General features: G+C 41.2%; 2 protein-coding genes across 2 annotated transcripts in view; one reads left to right on the top strand and one right to left on the bottom strand.

The window, feature by feature from the left end:
- Positions 1–1,796: 1,796 nt before the first annotated feature.
- Positions 1,797–11,357, top strand: gdnfa (glial cell derived neurotrophic factor a). The gene is made up of 3 exons (XM_084935215.1): positions 1,797–3,175; positions 4,027–4,260; positions 6,833–11,357. Exons 2-3 carry the CDS (start codon positions 4,053–4,055, stop codon positions 7,396–7,398), a joined length of 774 nt encoding a protein of 257 aa, XP_084791341.1. The 5' UTR covers positions 1,797–3,175; positions 4,027–4,052; the 3' UTR covers positions 7,399–11,357.
- Positions 11,358–11,925: 568 nt separating this feature from the next.
- The window catches only part of wdr70 (WD repeat domain 70), a 42,678-nt gene continuing 27,502 nt past the window's right edge, over positions 11,926–27,101 (bottom strand). The window contains exons 14-18 of the mRNA XM_084935214.1: positions 19,616–19,716; positions 19,341–19,420; positions 16,044–16,160; positions 13,819–13,981; positions 11,926–12,264 (exon numbers count right to left, since the gene is read on the bottom strand). Coding sequence (XP_084791340.1) covers positions 12,180–12,264; positions 13,819–13,981; positions 16,044–16,160; positions 19,341–19,420; positions 19,616–19,716 — 546 coding nt within the window. The 3' untranslated portion in view covers positions 11,926–12,179. The remainder of the gene's footprint in view (positions 12,265–13,818; positions 13,982–16,043; positions 16,161–19,340; positions 19,421–19,615; positions 19,717–27,101) is intronic.

The raw sequence follows: 27,101 nt of genomic DNA, 5'->3' as shown, positions 1-27,101 counted from the left end.
CCATTTCTTGTTCTGTTTGACCAGTAATCAAACAGATGGGTATTATATCTTATATATATCTTATTATATTATATTTTTGCTTGTGGACAGTAGACTTTGTCGTCCTGACCTATCTCTCTCTCTCTAACCCTTTTAGGCATACGTAACTGACCGAAACTAATGATTAAATATGGACTTAATAATTGCTCATAAAAATTATACACAGAGGTTGAATAATCTGCTCTGTCAGTTTCAACTCAAAAAAATGCAGTTGAATAATTTTTCCATGCAATGCGAACTCCACAAAGAAAGACTCTCTGCTGCCTGTGACCTTCCTGCTGTGAGGGGCAAGTGCTAACCATGCACCATGACGCCGGCCATGCAGCCACCCACTGTGTGGAGTTTGCATGTTCTCCCTGTGCTTGAATGGGATATCTCCGGGTACTTCGGCTTGCTCCCACAATCCAAAGACATGCATGTTAGGATAACTGGTGACTCTGTGTGTATCGCCTCTAATGTGCTAGCCCTGCGATAGACTGGCAACCTGTCGAGGCTGTACACCAACTACCTGTGACAGCTGGGATAGGCTCCAGCATCCCCCACTCCAACCCTTAATTGGATAAGTGGTTAAGAGGATGGATGGATGGATGGATGGATGGCCGACTCAATTTTTAAGGTACAAGTGGACCCTGTACATGCATGTAGTAGTAGTTGTAGTAGTTGTAGGCAGTGTAGTAGCCATTTGTAAGGGTGTGGTAGATAAATAAAAAAAGATCAAAACATGTAATTAATCTGATAATCATATGTTATTCAGTAATTGCTTTTATAACAAATATGAGATAATATGTAGTGTAATTGTTTTTTTCCCCCAACTTCCTTCCCTAAACTGAACGTGCATGTCTAGCAAGTGGCTCCGCTTTTAGGTGACTCAGTCTTTTATTGTAATCTGCTCAAAGCAAGTTCACATTACATCCGTACATTTGAGCCTGTTTACATAAGCACCAACTGTCTCTCATTCATTTTCTACACCTGCTTGTTCCTGTTTTGATCAGTGTGAACAATTAGGCAGGAAAACATCACAGAGTGGCATTTTTTTGACAGTCTGATTTTTTCCATTGACCTTAAAAAAATGTTATTCAGTTTTATTTCACAGATGAGCAGATTTGTGTGATTGTGTTACATTGTCAAATGTGAACATAAGCATCAGCCAGCATATAAAGCTTAAATATGGAGTCTTAAAGTATGTTTGGAATTTCTTCATTTGTGGCCCATGTGTTCCTTTACGCAGAACAACGCCATTTTTGAAGAGATCATAACATTAAAGAACCACACGTGAGAGACTTGCCCTTGTATAAAATAATTAAGAGCTCCAATATGACTCACTATAAAACTGTAAAAAAAAATAACATGTGAATTGAGAAGATTGTATGATGACAAATGAACCGTTCACGGCTGTCATTTAATACAATGAAACCATGCGAGAACATGACAGAGAGGAATCCATACAATGAAGACTTGGCTCAGTACCATACAGACACTTTAGAATTGGGCAGGGCGCACAGAAATGCTTGAATGAAAGCATGTATCAACAAGAAGTTTCAGACCAGGAGCAAACAAATATGAGCCCTAATACCTCTGAGAAGCAGACAGGTCAGCGTGGATTCGAAGGGACAGCGCTAGACTTTCTTCCCTTTGTTGAACAGCCATTAGCAGCATTTCACGTGTTAAATTAAAACCAGAGCGCTTCTTGGAAGTGTGTTTAGCTGCATTTGGAGCGGGTCTCTCCTGGCGCACGAACACAAAATTACTTTAATTCTTGAAGGGCTGGGTTACTGGTGGAATTCAGTTTTGCGTTAGATAAAAGGCAAGTGAAGCTTGTAAATCATGAGAGGAGATGGAAAGGCTTTCTCGGGTGCCATATCTTAAATAGTGCAGCGTCCTTTCTTTGTGGTCTGCGTGGTGTTGGCCTGAGCTCACCTGGGTATAAAACCGCGTATTGAATGACAAAATGCTCCAATTTGTTAACCTGTGAATGTAATTTCTGTGTAACAAGTTTTGAAGTTCGAGAAATTGCGAATATGTGCATGAGCTAAGTGTCTGCTGATATTTACAATTTCGTTCTAGTAAATAACAAGTGAGATGGTAACCTCACATTTGAGACGTGCTGTAGCCGTGAGACGGAACTTGACGCCGAGCCGCACAGAGTGAGGAGATCAGGTTAGAAACATGGATCGCAACAGAACATCTCCAAATCGCATTCCGCTTACTGAAATCTAACCCGGGGACATCAGGATGTGTGACATAATCCCCAAGACATCTGAAAACCGCGCTCCTCCAAACACGGCTCCAGGGGTGGTTTGGAGAGATATGTGGACCACTGTTTGCTCTTGCAGGGATCTATAAAAGAGGGGCGGACACCAACTGCCCCCAAACGTCAGAGCGCACTTAACTATAAATCTCTCCAAACTGCTCTCTGCGCCCGGCGCGTTGTTATGCGCAAACATCTGTCGTGCCTCAGTCCAATATGAAGACAATGCGTGTGGACACCCTTCGAGGTTCATAGACACCAGCTGACCTGGAGAATATGGAGAATAAATACCGCCGGGCTTCTTGTTTACATTGACGAGATTTGTATAAAATGTTGGCGATTGTGACATTTTAACGCAGTTTCTGGATATGAGAGGTTCTTGACTGTTATATCAAAAGTCGGACTACACGATCGGGCACTCTGGCAAACATATTGCGCACTTTTTAGCGCCGTGCTCGTGTACTGGAGACACTGATGTCTTCATTGGACTCCTTTCAGTTGGAGATGGTGGCTCTCTCTCGGATTTCCAACGTGGAAACGTAGCATCCAATTAATCAGCGGCAGCAACTGTACCCCCAAGGCGCAGTGGCACTTGGTCCGCTCTGTTCAGCACCTACCTTTGGACTCTGAAGTGTGAAAAGGCGCGTGGATGGTCGGTGTGCTGAGTCCGAATATGAAAAACATAGCTGGTGCGTTACTGCAGCCTTTTTTCTCCCGCTTGGACGCAAACTGAAATTGAACTCGCTTGAAGGAAATTTTCGTGCTGGGGTTGTTGAAATGATTCACGCAGCGGAATCAGCTGGGAACATCAAATGAGTGCCGTTTTCTGTTTGGATTTTTACCACTAAAAGCCGAGCTAGTTTCAGGTCTGCATGGGCCATATTTAAGGTAAGTAAGTCTTTTTTTATTTTCTCATTTCAGAGTGTCACACCAAATACTGCCTATAGTTTCGGATTGTCTGTGCGCATTTAGATAAAAAACAAATAGTGACTGTGAACGACGGGACTTTCACACGTATAAAGACAGTAGAACTTTTGTATTGTATGTCTGAGCCAGTATTTATCTATGCATAACTGTTTAGTTTTGCTGCAGACTCAACATGCCATTAGACAAAGTCACGTAAGCTTTGGGGTTCGCCATCTGGCCAACTCATACTACTATTTAGGCAATCGTTGCCAAAATGCTTCGATGCGTGCTTTAAGCAGCGCATTTTTTTTTTCCTGTGAGGCGCACCCTCCCAGTCTCTCACAAGTAGTAAGAGCTTGGCTGATTTTAACGCAGCGTGAATAAATACAACCAATCTGCCATCAGTAGCTTTCTATTTAATCACGCATTTAAAACAGTACTTTTACGCACAGATTTGCGCATTCTTGCATTGATATTTTTAGCTTTCATTTGTGGTCTTTTGTGGATTTTTGCTCTTTTACGGTACAATATGCTCATTTATTTTGTTTTAAAAAATGTGAATCAACATTTTCTGGCAGCTTCACTCTGATATTCACGTTCACGGCACATGCACAGAAAAAAAACTGAGGATCAAAGCTGCTTGACATGATGACACAGTTATTAATAAAGAATGAGTCAGGGTAGGTCTGGCCACAACAGTAGTGTTTCAGACACTTTGCTGACTTCATTACAAACTAGAGGAGGCTCACATTCACTCTGCCCATTTTTATACCCATCAGTTTGTTTTGATTTAAAATAAAATATTATCTTGTTTTGTTTTGTTTTATTTGCAGCTTTCTTCATAGGAACTGAGTCTAAGATGAAGTTATGGGATGTTTTGGCCATGTGTTTGTTGCTCCTGAGCTCTGTTGCTACAAGGCCTCTCTACCAAAACACTCAGCCAGCCAAGAGGACTTATTTCCCCAGCAGCTATAGTGATTCTGTGCCTTTGCCTTCTTTGGAGGACGAAGCGCCATCGTTTGAGCGTGAAGACCACCGACTGCAGGAGATCTCAAAGGAGAATCAGTGTAAGTATGTTTTTGTAAGATGTGTAGTCTGTCTTGAATTTGTAATTAGGCTGTATGGGTGTCACATAAGAGATGTACTGTTTGTCCAAGGCAATGTCAATGTAATAATATGCAATTAACCATTATATAATCCAGGCATATTACCCTGTTGATTTGATGCATATGTAATTTTGGTCTTCCTTGACTAATTACACTTGGGAAACAGCACACACAGTGATAAGCGAGGCAATATGCTGAGCCCACAGTGGAGAGTCCCATATTGATAAGGCTGTCAGACAGGCAAGTTATCAGACGGAAGATCTTAATTTGCATTTTATTGGCACTTTGGGTTGCATCATACGGATGTCAAAACAATCCAGCAGGAAGAATAAGAGTGTGAACAGCTCCAGTCCCAAACATGGGGTCATTCTCAACACTACCCCCTTCTCCCTTTGTTTATATTCACCTCTGCCTCTCTGCGGTTTAGAGACCCATAACCTTTACCCATCTGCCAAAGCTCAGAAATTATGGTGTGGTTTAGAGAACAGGGGCCAGGTCATGAGGATTTTCGACAGACAACACCGGAAAGTTTGAAGCACCGACTGAGAGTTCTGTGTTTATGCTCATTTTAACAGCGACAGTGGGCAGGAATTTATTTTGTTTGGATCAACGTGACACTGTAACATCTTCACGCAGACGTGAAACACGGCCAAGAACTAGATAAGGAATGGAACATTCGGACAAGTGTTTGTCCTGCCACCTCATATTTTGTTTGGGCCGGGGTTACATCACTGATCTGCTGTGCAACCCAAGTACATTAACTATGCTCAGATACTGTAAGCAACAATCGAGATCCAAAGAGGGAATGGGTCCTTTTGGTTTGTAAAGTTCTAGAAGCTGCAGACACCAGAAAATCAGCGGTTAGATCTGATCTTATTGTTGTGTTCAGTGATTTTTAAAAAGCAAACTTCTTAACTGTTAACTCTGTAAAACTCCGGCAAGGTTTGCACAGCGAATCCCCCCATTTGTTGCTGCTAGTCTAGTCGATTAGCAGGTGTAAACTGTAGCCACCCTGCCTGTCATCTGAGATGCTGGGGTTTGTCTAAATCAAAGGGTAGGTGTGTCTAAACAGATTGGCCCTAGCTCACCTGATATATTAGATTTGTGGCTCAACAGGCTCTGAAGCTCAGGCAGATCAGATGGCCTGCGCTCTGCCAGACAAATAGGTAAAAGAGGAGCGATAGGAGATACTGCAGTTTAAAGGCTGTTACACACCACACTACCTGCCAGACATCACACGCCGCCGGCCTGACCTCTTGGTGACACACCCACGCTGACTTGAGCTCTTCATTTGAGAGCAATATGTCTTCATTATCTTTATGCACACTTCACTGTTTCTGGAGCTGCAGGCACTCAACTAGGAGAGACGTTACTCTGTAATAGAATCAACATGTAACAGTGCAGCATCCAAGCCTTTCAGTCAGTCCTCATCACTCCTCGCAGCAGATGGCAGAGAGCTGTGCTGGTGCATGTTTTCAGTTTTGAGCAGACTGCAATCTGCCTCATCTGAATGAGTCAAAGCATATGATTTCCTCTTATTCGGCCTTTGAAGTCTAGGCGTTCTAAAATTACATCCGTCCGAGATTTAAATGTATCTCTCTAGGTGGTGTAATTGGCCTGTGCCTACTGTATCAATGCAGTCGGTTCCTGTGTGAAAGCCTGCTGGATTAACTTAAGCTGTAGAGTTAACCTTTAACGACTAAGGTTTGCATGGCAGCGGGGTAACCGCATTATTTATCCGAGGTCAAGTCTGCCCTTGCATGCCTATATTTTTTTCCTCCCATCTCTGACTGAAAAAAAACTGAAAATGAAATTGACAACAACCTCTGACCTTCAGCCTCCAACTCATCACACAGCAGCCATCATGGAAGAGGTTAAAACAGGGCACCTGTAAACCTACGTCTGAACTGCTCTGGACTGGACTGCTCTGCATTCCTCCACTCAAGACTTCTTCTTGAGCGTCTGAGCAGCACATATGCCAGTATTTCTGTGCATTGTCTAAAAAAACAGTCTACATTCAGATAGTGTTGTGTTATTTTTTCACATCTGAAAATTCGAATATTGTGCTTCCTGCACATAGTTAGATGACAATAGAGATACTATTTTCATATGTCTATTACTATTTAGGGCTAATGCCTGAACAGGTTGTTGGCAAGCACCTTTTTGGAGGTGCCAGCAGGCAAAGTTTGGATTGGACTGTCTCATTCTAAAATGATGAGATTGTAAGTAAGATAATGTCTTACTTACAGTAAATGTGCGCATGTCTGTGTGTGTGTGTCTTTTTGTTAGTTGTGCAATGTTTTAAATGTCATGTACTATCACTGTGGTTGATGTGTTCCTATTCCCACAACGATCTATCAAATTTTATCTTATCTGCTCATGCAGTCTTTCAAAACAGTAAATTATTAATTACAATATAGTTGATGATCGTAGAGCTGACATGTCAGAAAACTGTTTAGTGTCAGCGGGAGCCTGGATATGAGCTTTTTAAAAGCAGCTTTATAAGCAGATCTCTCCCTTCTGTATCTTCCAGATGACATTGGAGGTCCCTATCCAGATCAGTTTGATGACGTAATGGATTTTATTGAGGCTACCATTGGCAGACTCCGGAGATCTTCGGAAACCAGCGGCGGTTCCAGGGGAAAGAAGGAGCAGAGAAAGAGAGGAGCGGCAAACACAGGAGGCGCGAGAGAGGAGGGGAGAGGACACGGCGACAGGAGGCGGAATAGGGGCCGAGGGGGGAGTAGAAATGGCAAAAGAGGACGAGGTGAGAAAGGGAAGGAGAAAGAGAGTATATCTGTGCAGACGCGGGGGTGCTTGCTAAAGGAAGTCCACCTCAATGTGACGGATTTGGGGCTGGGCTACCAGACTAAAGAGGAGCTGATCTTCCGGTACTGTAGCGGCCCCTGTATTGAGGCAGAGACCAACTACGACAAGATCCTGAACAACCTCACGCACAACAAAAAGCTGGACAAGGATACACCCTCTCGCACCTGCTGCCGGCCGATCGCGTTTGACGACGACCTGTCTTTTTTGGACGACAATGTGGTGTATCACACGCTGAAGAAGCATTCTGCCCGGAAGTGTGGGTGTGTTTAAAGAAGTCACATGAGCGGCACGTAGCAGACTAAGGATATCCTTTACAAGCTCGTGCTGGAGAGGGACATGTGTACGCAAGGTCAAATTGGGAGTGTTTGTCTCCTTTTTGTTGTTGTTGTTTTTGTCAGTAGTCATCAAAGGAGGAGCAGGTAGGTGTACTGAGAATGCCTGAAAGACACTGGAACAGCCGCTTGAAAGGAAACTGTGCGTTTATCCGATACTCGACTGTTCAAACACGTGCAAAACAAAATGTATCAGGTGTGCACCAGTTTGCAGAAGATTAAATACTGTTACACTTTCAGATTTGCCAACTGTGCTATCTAAAAAGGGTGAGAGTAGAAGAAACATCAGTTGTTTTGTTTTTTCCACAGCTGGCTCTTTAGACTGTAGATGAATCCAGAGATTTGACGAGCTTCAGTTGCAATCGAAACACTTCCAGCCTGGATGTTGGCATTTACATTCAGAGCCAAGGAACCCCATCGGAGTTAAGCAAAGACTTTTTTTCTTCTTTTTTTGTGCAACACATCTACATAAAACCCAACCTATATGCATACATATAGTATATACGTGTGTCAGAGGTATATTTATTAAGATGGAATTAACTTATTGTTATTTATTTCAATCCATTTTATTAAAAAAATGTCTTTTTTTTAATTTATTTAAAGCTTTGTTTGTCCTGGATAATGCCAAAGTAGAGCATTTTCTCAAGTAAAACCATGCAAGCTGACTCAGACCTGTTAAAACACTCCCACGATCCCAAAGCTTATTTATGTCACTTAGATTCCAGGCTTTCTCAAGCAGATCCAAATGATTATTGTTAGCCGTTAAGGAAAGATAGAGAAGCAGAGGAGGGGACCAATAGAAGATTTCTTTTTTTTTAAATAGAGCTGATCTGTTGTTGCATTTTGAGTAGTTCACCTCGTTATCGCTAATGTGACCACACTAAGACAGGGAGAAAACGTCACCCGGGTACAGCCTCCCATTCAAAGCATCCTTTAAGAACACTCTATGTTTACGCGGAAGCAAATAATTCTTTGCTGCTGTTTGTTTATAAAGTGTGTGTGTGTTGTTTTTTTAAAATCAACAATCCAGGACAGACTCGGCATCACTCCAGCCATAAGCCATAACGACTTTTAATTTCAATCTGCAGTCGACACGAGAGCGGTGTGGTCTCGCGAGGATCTGCAGGTGCCTTTGACGATCCATCCTTTGAGTCACACAGTACAGAAGCTGCTATTTCTGCCTGTCAGCGCGCGTTACCTGAAACCTCGCCCTGGCCTCGCACCAAATCTGAGCAAAAGGCTTTGCAGCGATAACCGTCCCAGTAGGCTTTAAAGTTCACGGGGCTGGCCGTGTTTCTGTCTGAGCTGTGACAGACAGGTCTTTTATTTTTTTTTATCCTCAAAGGGGATTTGAAAGTGATCCTCTAACATGAGTCTTAACCAAATATCCCCACCGGCAAAGGCAGTTTAAGGAAGATCTAGCTGCTGTAGTGGATGTCATCACACAACTGATATGAATATCTCAAAGGACTCAACAAAGGAGCATGTTTTGGAATTACTGAGCAAATGATTGGTCGGCTCAGTGGGCTTTTTCGGTGTAATAACCTGTCCAGCCACCTGTCCCCAAAGTTTAGGAAGAAATATACATTAAGGAAAGGAGACTCTTTAAAAAGCACGTTTGTGTGCCCTGTTAAGGGGGTAGTTTTAAGTGGAACAAAGAGAGCCCTCGAGTAGGTCTTGATGTTAACACGGATTAGGGACCAAGGTATCTGTGCCCACCCATCAGCAAGCAGGCCAGCTTTACTGTGTAATCCCCCCACACAGAACAAATCCAATGCATCAAGCTGAATTTAGGCCAAATACTACACAGACAGGGAAAAAAGTCTAGCTTTTATCACAGCATACCTCATCAGTTGGATCATCTTCCCCTTTAACAACTGATTCGTGCATAAGCCTTCCCAGATGGGAATGTGGAGGCTTCCCAGAAGCCTCCAGAGCACCTCGCTACTCTTCCACACCATACATTAAAGAGTGTGAACTGCGGCCACTCGTCTCATCGGTGATTAGTACCCCGGTTTTGATGCAAAAGTGTAAAGATGCGAAGGAATCCTCAGTGTTAATTTTAGAAGAAAAGGACTACATTTGTTATCACTCCTATATCACCTCTGTGGAAAAGAAAAAACAAACTGTCATGTCGTCTCACTTGTTGTGTGTTACAGAACCAAAGCTCTGGGCAAACTTTATTTTTGTACAATATTCATTTTATAACTTTTTACAGAATTAAACTTGTTTCTATTAAATGAAAATGTCTCCTGGTACTGTGCCATGTACGACAATGATCCACCGGTGGCAGATGGTTCTAATTTGCAGGGTAATGTTTACACAGGCATCAAGCAAAATTGAGGGTGAAAAATTTGGGTTAAATGGGGGGAAATGCGAGGATGGTTTGAGAGATGGCCTCCGCAGTGTGGCATCCCCCTTCTGCTCTGAATTCTTGAACGGGAGCCCGGGAGTCGTACAGTAAACAAAAGCCAGCAGAAAAGTGCCACCGACTGTATATCGAGCTGCTCGAGTCTGTTTCCACTGTGCAGAGAAGATATGTAAATGGCGATGAAAAGGTGGCAGAGGTACAGATAGTGAGTCATGACACAGACGCAAGGACGCACACAATGTATACCTGATGGCACCTTCTAATCCCTTTGCTCGGCCTGGTTAATGTGAACCTAAATGGACAACTGGTTAGTTGCTGTTTAACAAACCTGAAGGTCACCTCTTTACCTCTAAGTGCAGAAAAGAGGTTGTCTTCAGTCTCATTGCTTAAGCAGAAAGATGCTCCAATGAAAACGAGGTCTGTGAAATATTTGCATTGACCAGGAATATAAATAGAGATTCATCCCCCCAGATATTCACTAATGGTACTATAATTAAAAAAAAAAAGTTTGAATTTGAGAGCGAGCTTAGTCTTTTATAGGCCTATAAAAGGTTCTATCTTTAGGCCTACACAGAGCTTCTCCTTTTCACGTGCCAGACGCTTTTTCACACAGTGACGGACTGATCAACCGTCCCACTTGAATCAAACTGCAATCACTCCCCACCTCCCGCTGCTGGCTGAGGACTCTGCTATTGAAGAGCTTGACGTCAGCCTCTCCCCACGAAGCCAGTATCCTCTCTAGATGCTTTTAAATACATCACTCGCTGTTTCAGTCCATCCATGTTTCTTCTTCTGGTTCTTCAGTTTCATTTCATGGCCACAGGATGCTTGCCAGGACACACAGAGACATTTTATTTGTCTTCTTATAATTTTAGTTAGGACACATTGCTCTACATATATAGCCCTTTCTAAGCCACTTGGTAAAAAGATGAACCAAAAGCCAGATCTGGATAAAAAAAAAGGTGTAGTATTAGTTTACAGTTTTTGACATTCACTCATTCATTTTATTATCCAATTCAGGGTCTTAGAGGTCGGGGCTTAAGTCTGTCCCAGCTGCCATAGGTTGCGAGGCGGGGCACACCGTGGACAGGTCGCGTATTGCGGGGCTCCTGTTTGTCATTATGCAGGCTAATCCTATTACAAACTAGATACATTTGAAAGCCAGTGTGTTGTAGGCAGGCGATGCATTCCAGAGAGATGCACAGTACACAGAACACAAACATGGCTTTCATTAACTCTGTATGTTGTGGTTTTTCTCTGTCAGTTGAAGGATTTTAGACACTATCCAGGTCAATCAAAGGATTGCTAAAGAAAAGAAAAAGGTATGAATGCACAGGGAAACAGGACCTCCGTGAAACACAATGAAATTAAGGAATCCGACTGTAGAAGTTCATCATTCACCTTGAGAACAGCTGTTTGAGAAAGACTCTGGAAATGAAATGTGTACGTGGGATGCATACTGAGTAAACTTCCATATACTGCGTTTAACATGTGGTTGGATACTGCTGAAATTTACCTTTTCAACATAACGATGGTTTACATAATAAACATTGCTGTACTTGCAATTATGTTTTTTGTAAGAAACCAGTGAAAACAGGTTTGGGGTTTTTTTTGTTTTTAAAGCATAAGACTGTGTGCTGTGTATTTTACACCCACAGCCGCACAGAAAAGGTATCTGGCAAAGATCTCCCTTTAATCAGCTCTTAAAACCATTTCACTTTGGATAAAATATACAATTTGACATTTGGATGCAAGTCTTTTATTAAGGCGTTAGGTGGGATTGAGGGTGTAAAAAAAAAAAATTAAATTAAAATAAACAGATGATTTGATAAAGTTTTGTCGCAACCCACCAAAAAAGTACATCTGTAGAAACATTAAAGCCTTTAAAACGTCTCAAAGTAAATTTGGATGGATTTTTTTGGTACTTCTTAGTAATTTACTTTGTACAAAGTGGCAAACTGTTCTTCGTAATGACAAACAGCTCTAGACCGCAAAATCTGGAGCCGATTTACGAGGCATTAGCAAACGCTGGAGATGTGGGGTGAGAGGACAATGGAAGCGATGAAAATAAAGTACATACAATCTAAACAGACGTAAAAAGCCAAGTTTTTCCACTGTTTATGAAGTTTATGAATAAAATCCTTTCTGATTTATGGGTTTCCCCTTAGCACAGAAGAGTGCACATAAATACACATAGAGGCTTCACAGCGTTGTCAGGGGATAGTTACTGTACAATTTAGGAACATAATTGATGCTCCTTTGCTAAGTTCTCAATAATAATTCTGTCTTGCGACTAATTGCCCACCCTGTCAGCTGTCCTGTATAAAATGAACTGACACTGAAGTCTCTCAGATTTTGCGTTTCTTCCATTCTGGCTCTTGGTCGGGCTCCTCATCCTCTGATTCCTCTGCAAACACGGGCTCTGGCTGGGTCCTAAAGGGATTAACAAAGAGAAATGATTTAACTGCTTCTTTAAACGTCTTCAGAGCAAAACAATGAAATGTACAAACAAAGAAAATCAGCAGAGCAAATGAGAAGTAATGGAGAAAGTTAAATTTTTAGTGCACTGGAGTAAAGTTTTATTCTATATAGAATAAACATAGCTTACTGAAAATTAGGCCGTAAACTGAAACTTTCCAGATGAAATGTTTCACAACACTAAAACATTAAACTAACCTGAAATGTTTTGAATGACTTTTAAAGCAGAATCTTCCTAGCAACTGTCACTCCTGTGATCTGTTGGCAAGAGTCTCTGCAAGTTTATGATTCTGATAAATGACTAACTGATCGTGTCAGCGCACGTGATTTAAAAAACAAAACAAAAAAAACCCTCCTGTGACGACTTTGGCTCGTTGAGTACCTGGAACGTCAGCCTTTGTGACTTTTTAGTTAAATTTCTTCGGTGTTCTAAGAAATAAAGGTAAAGTCGTGCAAAAAATGTCCAAAAAACTGAAACATTCATGCACAAAGTGTACAACTATCTTCGCAGACCGCCATAAAAAAAGGCACTGGCATGTCGTTGTGCACCCCTGAGCAACAAGACAAGTTTATCACGGCCAACACGGCAGCTTTATTAAGTAGCATTGAGACTACGCAGGTGTGTGAAGATAAATACACACAGTTGGAGGGTTTTTGCAGTTTACCTCAGAGAATAATCTAAAATTCTTAGACCAAAGAACACTCTGACAAGAATGAAAATAAAAGTTTATTTGAAGGTGATCATCAGATTTAAAAACTACACATGAATGTCTGGTGACGTTGGGACCAGGTAGATTTTCTCCTAAAACAAATATCAGATTTATGAGACATAATTCCATTAAATGCTGTCAGATTTCTGATTATTCCCATTTTGTTTTAAAGAATGTGCTTTAAGTTACACTGAGCTATGGTGTGTGCATACTATTGAGTCATTTTTTTCTTTGTTGTTGTGTATTTTAATGCAAAAGCTCTTCACTCTGAGTGCTTGTTTTTGTACCTTTCAAATAAACATGCATAATTGCAACAAAAAATCTATAGCTGCTTGCAACACCTCTAAGCATTAACTGAATGTTTAAACCCACAGAGAGCTGTAAAGGTGAAAAGTAGCCCACTGTGTGAGCAGCCAGGCTTCATCTGATTTACCTACTACACTGTGTATCACTAGATACTAAATTTAACTCGAGCTTGTTTGCCTGCAGTCTGAAAGACAGACTGTTTGATTTGGCTCAGATTTGTTCCACGCTTACATAGCTGCCGGATCCTGATAGTGATCTAAAACTGTCTGTTGCTCTCTGCTCTGCAGTTTCGAGTGCGTGAAACGGTACAGCTTTTTAAACATTTATGTGTCACACCGGTAAGAAGAAACCTACCTGTGTGACACCTCACAGTACCAAAAAGCAGACACACTCATCTTACACTGTCTAATAATGAGAGAGGGTGGGTGGGTGAGCAGGACAGAAACCGTCACATGGACACAGTGTGTGAATTATTCATGCGTTTTTCTCTTACTCTGTGTATGCTGGAGCAATCCAATAAGGGTTCTCTGATGCTTCCTTGGCATGACGCAGGATGGCCTCTCGCGGGTTACTGTCGTCCGTTTTATCTAATGCGATGTTCTTCACAATGAATGACGACAACGTGCCGCCGTGAGCTGCGACTCTGCCTCCTCGGCCTGTCAGTGCACACAGTTAGTGGATTAGATCCAGCTGAGACTCATGGACATACAAAACTACGTGTAAATTACTGAAACTGTGCATCTTCTAAGAGTTCAGCGAATCCTAAACATCAGTAAAGTGTTATTTTGAATAGTTGGCAGTAAATCAGCATGTCCGTGCAAACGCAGCAATCCAACCAAAACCAGTCTCTAGGCCTGTGTTACTGGGGCCTCATTCACTTAACCCCACCTTAGTAGACAGGAACATGAGCTGACATCATCATAATGGGCAAACAGCAGATGTAAGGCTATGATGAGTGTCCTTTTGTCACCAGTGGATATTAGACCTCTTAACTAGCTGATGAGCTGAAGTTCTGAAAACTGGGATTTTACATTTTCAACTTTGGTGACTTCCCACTGCGTCACAGGAACATCCCAGACGTGTGAGATTTATTTACTCATATTGATGTACTATATATTAATCTATAGTACAATATGAGATGTTGGAAAGTGATGAAATTTGTGGGTTAGGTAATTAATTTTTGGCATCAGTGGGAAAAAACGCGTAACCTTTCTCGATACTTAAATTCATGTGATCTGGGAGGAAACTAGACTTCCAAACCTCCACTTAGCTTTGTTTTCAGGTTTAAGAAAATCTAGTTTGTGACATGAGGCTTTAAGAGAGAGGATGTTCCAGTTGGCTGTTTAAAAATATAGATGTGACTCTCTTACTACTTTAAAACATAATGGGAACATTACGCTTTCTTCAATTATCGGGTTGTCACATATTTAATTTTTAGTCCCTCCACAAAGCAGCGCATACAAGCTCGGCTCTTTGCTGCAGCATCCGTATGCAGTTGGCTGGATTTGACTGCACTTAATGGAACTTTTGGGGGGGAAAACTTCCTGCTTTCCAGAGAGGACATCTTAAAGGATCAAGGATATGATACACACACATGCACGCATACTTAAAACATGTAGGGATTTCCTGCTGAAGCTGGGCCATAGGTTTGTTTGGGGATTGAGAGGCACCTCTTTCCATTGCTTGTAAGCATCCGGCCAATCACCAAACGTTACCTTGCAGTTATCCAAAGTCATTTTTCACAAAAAACAAACAATATAAAGTTCGTCTGTAATCTAAAAACCCAGGACCTGCTATCAAACATCCCACCTTTTCATGAAGTGGATCTTCATTTTGATTCGCAGACTGTTCAGTTTAGACTTGTGTCTTTTTCTCAACCTCATTGACACTTTTATTTGTTTCATTTATTTTACACACACACACACACACATATATATATATATTTTTCTATTTTCTATCTTTAAGCAAAGTTTGTGTTTACTATTTATAAGCCTCTATAAGAGTTAAACGACTTATATACTATTTGGTATATATTGAAAAACAATTATTTCCTTGAATCCAAAACATTTGATTGGCCTCATGTGCAGCGTAAGGTAGACCTGTTGTGATTGGCCTAAACTTCCAAATGGCTTAAACATGTCTTTTGAACTTAAAAAAAAATCCCCACTGTGGAACCATTACATTGTTGCAAAGACATTGTGCTGAGGGATTAAGTGAAAAAACAGTGGTAGTGAAGAGACGGTGAGCCAGCTGGATACTGTGATACAGGAAACACTGTCTGGCCCTTTGCCATATTGAAACACGGCTCACAACTGTACCTATTATTATTTTTAGGTGTAGTATTTTGTAGAAGTGTGTTAAAAGGCGTCTTTAAAAAATATGAGGCAAGAGTAAATCTCTGAGAGACTGTTACAGCTCGACATCAGCTGGATTGCATAATACCGAGCATATCAACAATTACGGGTTTGCACATCTGCCTTGCACCAAATCTTGTAGGTGTCCAGTTACGAACATGACTCACATCCAAAACAAAAACAGCCGCTGAATTGCAGCCAAACCTGATTAATCTAATCTTGTTTAACATCACTTTTCATATCACCTCTGGTCCTTTTGTTTTCTTCTTGTTCACTTAACTTTTTGGTTTTTGCATTACTAATTTTAAAAACAGACAACAACAACAAAAAAAAAGAAAAAAAGAAGAAGAAAAGAGCATGTTACCTGGTCCAGACACCGGAGGCTCGGGTTTGTGGGATTTCTTTGGATCAAGTCTGTCCTTCTCCAGCTGTTTGCGTGTACTGCGCTGTCGGGCCTCTCTGAACATGGGTAAGGCATGAGCTGGAGACGCACAGAGTAAACAAGGACAATCAGTTGCTTAGGTAACTAAGACCAACACAACACTGCCATACAAATAAGCAGTCAAGGCACCGAGGAAATTGTCCTTAAAAAGTACAGACAGAAATAGAAACAGAAAGAAAATGAACACATTTCACAATTTCACCTACTGCACTGTTAGCATTAGATACACAGCATACATGCAAAAACAGGCACTTGTACACAAATTATTTCCTTAGATCTAAAATCTACTTTATCGCCAAACCAGCATATCAGCTGTTCTCTGAGCCAGGATAATGTTGAATATACAGGTTTTTCATGTCGCCTATATTAACTGATAAAACAATCACCAGAGTTTGTCAAATATCTTCACAGATCTGGAGAACACAGTGTGCAAATATGTCACTAGCTGCATTTAAATACATTTTTGGATAGATTTGTGGGGGTTTTTTGGTGAACAAATGGACTCAGAAGGACACCAGGTGCACAGATGGTGTCCAAATGTTCAACTTTACTGACTTACACGCTTGATTTTTGAGCTAAATACAAATGTCTGACATCATTAGTCATGTACAAGTCCATATAGAGGCTTCACAAATCTCAAGCAATGAGCTAGATGACTGCATTGTGCAACAAAACAACCTCCTATTCCAAAAAGTACTCAGGTTATAATTGTTTATTTTATTTGGTTTGGTGCGCTTCCTTCTGAAATTGAACATTATCTACAAGGACGACCCTCAAGAATTTTGACCACTTATATTTCATAAACAAGGCCCCAGGTGACCCCCAGCAGCGTCCCACCTATTGTGTTCTTCTTCTGCTGTAATGCACACCAGCATATTCAATACAAGTTTCAATTCAGACAATCACTCTACTGCTTTTCACACCTTTGTGCACACCATCACAACAAGGGCCTCCAGTACTTAAACTCATGAGTGCATGAGTGAACTGGTGCCCTCAAAAGTGTGTGGTGTGTGTGTGTCTGTGTGTGTGTGAACAAGCCAGTTTGTGTTAGAAAGTGTGTATGCTTTGCTCTTATCCTCAGGGGTTACAAGGTGACACTCTAGTAAAGAGTTAGATAAAGTGATTTTCCATTCGGGAGTCCCATCAGTGTTAATTCTTCTGTGCCATGCTACATTAAGCAAAAAGGTTACTGTTAACAGATTCCCTCGCTTTTCTCAATGGGCCATCACTTGCTTCCTGTGCCTTCTAATTTTCCAATGCCAGGGCATTAAGTGCGTCACTCACCACTTTTGGCAGTCAAATGCCTGTCTACTTCACACCCTGTTGGCATGGCAATGAAATCACATGATGCATTTGAAAAGGTAGCCCAAACAATAAATGGCATTTGAATGGGGTCCTAGAAGCCAATCAGCGACGCCGAGTCGGCAGCTGTCACGGTCCTCTAAGTCTATGACTTCAGTCTGGGGCCACAGGAGTGAGAGGCACGCACCCAACAGATGACAACCTCGTGTGTTGGTGATATGACAGCATGACAGGTAGTGTTTGTGTGTGTGGTTAGACCAGCAGCGGATCACGCCAGCGGGGGTGGGAGAGGAGGTTGTCCCTAGCGTGATCCTGCATAACAGAAGACCACATGGCCATCGCGTGGCACAGTGCCCCTCCGGCTTTATATTCAATACTCCACACCCAACTCCATCTGCTAATGAACACCCTGAACACTCACTAATTCCTCACAAAGCCTCCACCCGTCATGAGATAAAGCGTGTCTGAATATTTGTGTATGCGTGTGTGTCTGAGAGAGAGACAGAAAGAGAAGCCAGAGCGGATGTAGGATGTAAACCAGGACTGGCATTTTAGTTCTCTCTGTCTGAAAAGAAACATGCTCTGCTTGTCACGTCACATTTCGAAGATGGTTGGCATTGTTTTGGTGATACTTCTTTTGTCCTGTTTAAATCCCACTGCCTTACTGTATGAAGCAGATTAGCAGATCGTCTGTGACTTGAGGTTGACATGATAAAAGCGGTATAAACTCACTGGCCACTTCGCTACTTACATCTCCTCAACTGCTCATTAACGCAAATATCTAATCAGCTGAGTATTTCAGAAACTGCTGATCTACTATATTTTTTCACACTACGATTTCTAGGGTTTACAGATAATGGTCTGAAAAAAAGAAAAAAAGAAAAAAAAATTGAGTGAGCACCAGTTCTCTGGGTCAAAATGCTTTGTTGATGTCAGAGGTGGAAGAGACTGATCAGACCACTTCAAGCTGATAGGAAGGAAACAATAACCCCAATAAGCACTTCTTACAACCAAGGTATACAGAAGAGCATCCCTGAACACACAATCGAGCCTTGAAGCAGTACAAGACCACAGTGTGAGCTCTGCCAGCTAGGAAACCGAGGCCACAATGCACAAAGGCTCATCACAATTAGACAACAGACTATTGGAGAAATGTTGCTGGTCTGATGAGTCTTAATTTATGCTCTGAAATTCAGATAGCCGACTTAGAATTTGATTTAACCAACAAGAAAGCATGGATCCATCCTGCCTGGTATCAAAGGTTCAGGCTGGTGGTGGTACAATGGTAAGGGGGATATTACCTTGGAAAATTTTAGGTCCCTTAGTCACGATTGTGCATCGTTTAAATGCAACACCCTACCTCAGTATTTTTGCTGACTATGTCGATCCTTTTATGACCACAGTGTACCCATCATCTGCTGGCTGCTTCCAGCCGGATAACACAGCGTGTCACAAACCTCAAATCAGCTCAGATTGTTTCTTGAACATCTGAGTTCACTGCATTCAAATGGCCTCCACAGTCTTCATATCTCAATTCAACAGAGCACCTTTAGAATGCGATGCAACGGGAGATTCACATCGTCCACGTGCAGCTGATAAATCTGCAGCCACTGTGCGATGCTGTCATGTCAATATGGACCAAAATCTGCTTCCAACACCTTGTTGAATATATGTCACGAAGAATTCAACTCAGTACCCACCCAGTACTTAATAAAGTGGCCGATGAACATTTATGATTTGCATTGAAAGGTGAGTGGACAAGCCCATCCAAGGTGCACCCTGGATGGGATAGACTCCAGCCCAACTGTGACCCAGAATTGGATAAGCAGAAGCACATGGATGGATGGTGAAAATTAATAACACACACATTATTATTTGGAAAATGTGTTTTCTACACTTGTGTGTGGAGAAACTTACGTGTGATGATGTAGTCTTGTGTAAGAGCCTCTGCATGTTTCTCTTTGCGCTTACTCTTCACTACGCACAGCTTAGCCCCCCTGGAAAGAGTTATACATGGTGCTATTTAAAAATATTTCATAGAATAAGTTTATGATCCTGTGCGCTCCAGATTTATGGTTAGAAATATCAGAATTACTTGTTATTTAAATAAGTCTCATCTGAGAATTTCACAACATACTTCAGATAAGGCAAAAGTGAGAGATTTATCTGTAAAAGGTCTAAACCGAACATACCTGTGACTTTTAACGGGGTCATAATACACCTTAACCAGCCCATTTCCAGTTCCCACCATTATCTGGTTAAGTTTGGGGTGCCACAGGCAGCGGACAACACTCTGAAATACAAGCAAAAAGAGACAAAAACAAAATAAGTCACTTAAGCACTTTTCTACAGTAACCCAAGGCTGTATGTGTGAGGAGGTTATACTTTCAAACAGAGGTCTGCATCAGTTTAGGTGCCAGATTTACAGGCACATTTTTGCTCCTCAGCCAACAAAGGTAACAATCCTATTTTATTGTCCTGAGTATTGTGAGTGTGTGTGACCCAGGTTGGTTGTGATACAGAGGGGATCAGTCCCAGCGTGCTCTGCTGCTCTAGTTGACTATATTTGGTTGTTGGGATGAGGCCTGGATCCCTCAGTCTGTGTGTGACAGATGGCCCAGTGCCAATACGCAAATGTGACCACATTTATCCAGAGGTTTGGTTGTGTGTGTGTGTCTGAGAGAGAGAAAGAAAAATACAGACAAAACAGGGGCAGAGTAAGAAATGTAGTCATAATGACGAAGACTCTGTTCATTCTGTGATATGCAAGTTACAGCAGAGAACTCGAAACCCCCTGCAGTTGTCTCTGCTTTCTTTGCACACGTTATTAGATCATCACAGCCTTCAGTGGTTAATTCTGGGCTATTGTTAACACACACTTTATCTGTGGATAAGCTTGTGGTCTGTATGTCCTGTAGTTGTACAGACATTTGGTACGTCTTTATATGGAACAGAGAAGGCAATCTGATGGGGTCTGGGACAGAAGCGTTGGATGGGGGTAGGTAGGACTATGACTGGGATGTCCTGGGATTCTGTGAGAGTGAAAGCTGCTTAACGTCCAGCTGTTCAGCTTCCCACCAGGATACCAGAGGAAGGCGTCTCAATAGCACACATGTGATCATCCATACACAAGCACGTACATGCACACAAAAGAACAGACAGGGGAGGACTTGTACATAAATGTACATAGAGGAAAACACGCCTAACTCTTTGATATGAAAACTATAAAGAGTCTACAAGTGTTCTATAAACCAAGATATTCTTTCACAGCATGAAAGAATAAAAGTGCTTTACGCTGACCCATTTTCCAAACACACAATTAAGACTATCTATGCTTTCAGTAAATTAAAATCACACAACCAGGCTTCGTTTTACTCACGCCTCATACATATTTGCACCATCAAGCCAGTAGCTCAGTGGTGTGTCACTCATGAGACAGACGAGGGTTAATCTGCTCAACCAGATGAGCCAGCTGTAATTAATTGGAGGATCTAGAAAAATGCTAGAAACAGAACGTGCCGAACACATGCCTCGCATACTCTTTTCATACAATGGGAGATGCATAATTTGAGTTAATAATTCCAATACAAATGCATGTGCAATACATACACTGGCTCATTCACCTAGTCTCACACACACTCATCCAGCACTGAAACTATTTGGTCTGGGATAGATGCGTGTCCCAACACATACCAGCGTGCATGAATTATAATTTCACAAACTGTGGATTTGTTTCAGTTTAAATGTGTAATTAATTGGCCTATCAAAGTTGCTCAAGCAACAAAAGACAGTCATGCAGAGAAATGCAGACATTCTATTACACTTCACAGGTCCTGTCAAAGCACGCACTCAGAAAAGCCAATGCAACAGGATGAGTGACAAAGAGGCCAGAACAGCTACCTAGTCAAGTTAAAAAAAAAAACAACAACAACCAAGCAAAATATGCTTGTTGATACCTCTGAAAATAACTGTGTTAACAGTGGAGCAAATCTAACATAAAAACCTGAGCAGCCTAAAACGACCTAGGTCAGCGGAGCCAATCCCAGCTGCACCCACCAAAAAACCCACAGCCAAGCACAGCTCAGTCCAGTCCAGACTGCTTTCCAGATATTCAGAGAAGCATGTTTATACTCCAGCAACCCCTGTTTACACTTCATGTCCACAAAATTACATCACATTATGAGAGAGGAAACTTTAATCAGTCAGTTCTTCAGTAACATGCTTCTACGTTCCATCAGATTAAAATAACGAAGACTGACTATGGATAAACATAACAACAGCCACTTGGCCAATATATATGCCGATTATGAAATAAGGCACTAATGAGACATAACAGTCAGTTGTAGTTCTTGTTTGGCTGCTGGTGAGTGGATCCAAATGTGCACTGCTTCTGAAAGACTGAGTTATAATGGTTAAATGAACGCAGCAGAGGGAAAAAAGAGAGAAGAATGCTAGTTTAAGCAACTCCGCTACACAGTAAGAGGGCTACACTCCAAGAAGTCTACAAATAGCACAAACTACCTGACTGGAACTCTATGCTGACTTCCAAGGTACGCTTGGTAAGAGAAAACACAGGACACAGGTAAGTGTCAAAAGTCCCCTTTAAAGGTATGGTAAAGAGAACCGCTGACTTTCAGTGAGCTGTAAAAGAAGAACAGCTCACTTCAGAGGTTTTGTTTTTGTAGCTAAAGGAAAGACGAAAATTAAATGTTGGTATCTGCACTTTAAACACTGTACAGTTATTCAGCGCTGGAGGTTTGGAGATGCATTTATGCATCTTACTTTAAAAGGTGCTCGATTTCCAGAAATGAAGCACTGATCAAGCAGAATTCAAAGCAGCATTTAACGTCTAATTCTTGCTATATTAGACTTTGCAACAAAATTTAAAGTTTCTACCAAAATCTCTAATTTTTTCCAATCTTTACCCAAATATGCTAGACTATTCCTCACATTATCTTTTAGGAGCTCAGTCATTTAGAAGAGGTGTAAGGCAGAGCAGCCAATACGCCACACTGAATAAAGCCAGGAGAGATTGGTTTGGGCATCTGTGTATGTTCTGGGTATGCTGAAGAGATTTCATCTTTCTGCTAGCTTGGAAACACCTCAATGTCACCATTAAGTTGCTAGAGTCTCCCCAGCCACGTTGCCTAGGGAGACTGAGGTCTATATTATCTATGCTTATGGCTCACTCACACTAAAGCAGAGATAAGACAGCAACCTTCTTTAGACTAGAGGGCAAAAAAAATCTGTGTTTGCCCAGAGTTTGATGTTGCAGCATCTTCAGTCTTTGGGTGACCACTTTCGACTGCAAGGTGAATGCACAGGGCACCTGATAGGAGGCAACCTGTCTCCAAGCAAATGCAGTCCAACTTGGACTGACGGCACTCACTTTCAGACAAACTGGTGAAGATCTGCATACCTTGTAAACACAGAGTGCCAGAACATTGCAGCCTTGGGTAGTCTGCGTTGATGAGCTCAACAACTCTGTGATGAGTCTCTTTCCAATAAGGGACTAAAATCAACTGGTTGTATTCTGGTTATATTCCTATATAAAAATGTTACCGGGTGCCTATGTCATTCTGCAATTAAACTGCAAGTACATTACCATTTATTGAGGAGTTTCTGAATTTACAATTGTACTCTCTGAGGTTCTGGCTGGACTTTGAATACAAATAGTCAGTGTAAATTTCAGTTTAATGTGAATGTAGACGACAGAGTTGCAGCAGACATATTTGCGATTTTCACGAAGTTGTCACAGACAGCACACGGATACAATAATTTTGGCTGTGCCACAGTGACCAAGCACTGCTTTTACTAGTAGAATGGCAGCATCAGACTGTTGCGCCCAGCTAAGTTGCAGGAAATAGATGGATGGAAGCACAACCAATCATCATCATTGTGTTTACAATCTCAGGTATCATTGGAAAGTGGACTATTGGCCTTGAGGTCTGCACTTTGCCATTGTGATTCTGCTTGTGGAGTATCAATAATATATGGCCAATACCGCGTGAATAACGTGAATTAAATTTGTGATTTGAGTGACGTATCAAAACATGATTAATATTATTTACTACACAGCAACAGTAGAGACATAACAGAAGAAAAAAGTTCCATACAGCAAACGTCCTCAGATGGATTTTCCCACAGCAGGAAATGTCATTATATAAAGTATTTATGGTGCACATATGTAGTTGGGATCAAATGTGCATATATAGATAAAATGACAATCGGCACACAGAAGTATGCACACACACACAGATTTACAGAAAGTGCATAAGAGCTGCAGAGTTCAGCCTCCATTTGAAATGCAGCCAAAGCTTGATGCTTTTTTAGTAAACAGGATCTCACCTGGTTTCTGACCCATCTGATGGACTAAGATAAGCTTAAGCGTGTCTGAAATATTTACCAAACAAGCCTGAAACAGCCTCTGCTCCTGAGCGCACCCCAGAATCCAGGTCTGGGGTTATGTAGACTGTTTAGTTAGAAATGATTGGTGGCCCTTCCTTTCACTCGCCTGCTTGGTACGCCACTTTATAAAGACTGCACTTAAATTCTGGAGCCATCCGAGAGCTGACGGCTGATGTAAACATAGTAAATAGCACATTCATCAGGTTCACCGAGTGCATGCTGGAGATAACTGATCTGCTGCACAAAACTAAATTCACACATCAAAATTACTTTAGAAAATTGAATTAACTTACTGATACGAGCAGGTGTGGGTGACCTATATGTACTTGAACTGCTGTGTTGTTGGTCAGCGGCTGGGGTGAGGAAGTTTATCAACTCAACACAAGAAAAAAAATGGTCTAAGCTGGACACAGTCTATTAATCATTCCTCCTGCAACCAACCACGCTTTTAAATCATGTTTTAGAAGAAGTTATGATTCTTAAACACAAACATTTCTTTGTTTCTTACTTTATTTCTGTGAGCCTGTGGGCCAACAAACTGAGGGGTTTTAGGACATATAAAAGCAAATAAATCAGGTTGAGACAGAATCCATATCAGGATTAAGTTCCTTTTGGAGGGAAAAGACATTAGTCAAAGTAGTCAGACCCAAAGAAGACAACAGGATTGCTGGTTCTTGTTCATATAAGGTTTTTGTCTGTGTGGTAGAAATTTAACTCACATTTGTGGAGACAGTGACAGACTTTTTTCAATGATAAGCACCCACAAGCCCGTGCGGTGACTTCTGTTACAAAGTCATGCCATGTTTCTAATGTGACATCCATTGAAATCTACTCAATCCATCCCACAGAAAAATCCTTTACTCGTAAAAACTGAATGCTGTTTATTGTTCTAGCATTACACAACTTTCATTCTTATTTTGTTTTATTTAAGACTTTTTTAAAACATGCAGCTGGTATAAAAATAAAAAGTGTAATAAAATTTGGCAACTATTTGATATGTTGCCATTATCTGGTTTAAAAATAGGGCTTTGGTGGATTGTATCATTGCACTCTGTTTTCATTTACATTTCACAGTGTGTCCAAACTATTTTGCAAATGGGGTTGTAAATTTTGGAAGTTTAGCACAATTAACACAAATAAAAGCACTGCCAAGACGACTTGCAGCCTGCATCATTCCTTAATCTAAAATCTTTTTTTCTGCGGCATTAGGCTGGATTTTGTGGGAAATCTACTGGATTTCTGTACGGCTCACAGTGTGAAAAGACGGGAAGAGGTATTTTGCCATCCTTTAAGTGAAACTGAGCTGACACTTCCAGAGGTTCTTCGAATGGCAGATGGTGGAGGCCAATGGAAAAATCACTTCCAAATGTTTACCCTCTTCAGTAAAGGGAAAGAGAAGACAAACGTCCACAGAGTGATGCAAAGGAGGAGGAGGGCTGTTAAGTTCTGCACAGACTCTTTGACCCAAAGCGTCTGAGGTCTTTTGTTTTAATGCTACCTATAGTTAAAGTGAGAGCAAATGTTATAACCACAAGTGTGTAAGTATTTGTGAGGCTTTTCAAATACTTAAATAAAAGACACAACTTTAACTGCTTTGTCTAAATGACTGAGAACTACACATAAAATATGTGGATTATGGTGTTTGCAGATTAATAATGCCACCAACTGTTTCTGAATGACAGCATTATCATTACACTCAGAGGTCAAGTGTACTCAGTGGCGTCAGTGTTTAGTCCTGTCAGGTTTGTGGAGTGTCGTCTTCTAACTGTCACCAATCAGAAGCCCTAGCTATTTAGAGAGCAGAAGACTTTTAAAAAAGCAACTATTTCATAAACAATAATGAAAAAACTTGGTAGGTATCTTGGTACATACACTTCACGGTATTGGTGTGTCAATCAGTTGACAGTGAGGGGGTATCACGATGTTAAAACAAGCTGTTCTTCTTTTTTGGCAACATTGTAACCAACAGAGAAATCAGAGAATTCATTTTGTGTCGACAACATGGACAATATGACAAAAGTTACCAAGTGTATGGACACCTGAAAGCTTAGATTTAAACTCAGTCATTTTATTTAAGACAGCTAAATTGCAATTATGAAACAGGAATGAATAATGTTTAATTTCAGGTTTAATTAAAAAACTGACCATTTTTCCACTCCCCTCAGTTAGTGCAGCTGAGCAGTGGGGTGTGCACTTAGTGTGAATGCTGTGCCAAGTTTTGCAAGATAACAGCAGCTGGCTGGCAGGGTTGGAGGACACACACACACACACACAGTCTTTTCTCTTTCCCCTCTCGTTCTCGTTCATTCAATGGCCTATGTGGAAGGAGCATGCCTTAGCCAAGGAAACTGAGTTAGAAAGCATTAGTTTCAGTCAGGACTCAATGTTATGTCTATAGATAGACACCATTAAATCTCTGAAAAGGGTTTGAAGATTGAGAGAAAGAGGCGGAGGAGCAGGAAGCAGCAAAAAAGTGCTTTCTACTGTAGAAAGCACCTCTGCAAATCATTTCAGCACCTATGGCTGGTTGCCCTCACCAAATGGATTTCTGAGAAAGCGGGATTAGTGTAAAAGTACAGAGCATGCTCATGTGTCTGACAGAGTACTCTGTATGTGGGAATGGGACGTGCGGATTGTGTTTTTAGATAATTAAATTTCAAATATAACTCAAAGGCAGTGCGCATAAAAGTGTCAATAGCTGTCCTGCCAATAGGTTTGTGGGAATATTGCAGTAAGGAAAGGTCACATTGCCCCACTTTTACCTTTAACTTGCCTTTATTCTCCTTCAAAACTCAGCTCATAGAGCTCTGATTTTTTTTTTCTTACCTCAATGATGCTATATTATACTTTGTTTACAGTTGAATTCTGCTCTCACACAGTGATTTACAGAGGAAAATGTCTAGTCACTGCCAGACAACTGTGCTACTTATTAGATAGAGAAAAAGAAAAAAACCAAACCCACATTTCTTTATCTGCAGAAAGTCATTCTTTAGCTCAAATGATAATTTAAGGCAGTTTTGTAGAGTTGTTTATTAAGTTTAGCTCAAATTCTGCAACGCACATTTCAAGCTGAAATCATAAAAAAAGCAGTGGAATGCATTGGGTTAAACAGATCTTTAAATGAGTCCTTAGACTACTGCTGTTGTGTTTTCAAAACATTTTAAATGATTCAGTTTTTCTTGAGCGCAAACCACTTATGTTGAGAAGGAATGACTGTCATATTGATTTCATTATGTGTCATTGTGTATTCATCATCTTTTCCACTGCTCA

The sequence above is a fragment of the Perissodus microlepis genome, chromosome 7, assembly GCF_051167445.1.
Source record: "Perissodus microlepis isolate ML-2025 ecotype Zambia chromosome 7, ASM5116744v1, whole genome shotgun sequence".
Classification (NCBI taxonomy): Eukaryota; Metazoa; Chordata; class Actinopteri; order Cichliformes; family Cichlidae; genus Perissodus; species Perissodus microlepis.
This window is presented reverse-complemented; position numbering and strand designations above follow the sequence as displayed.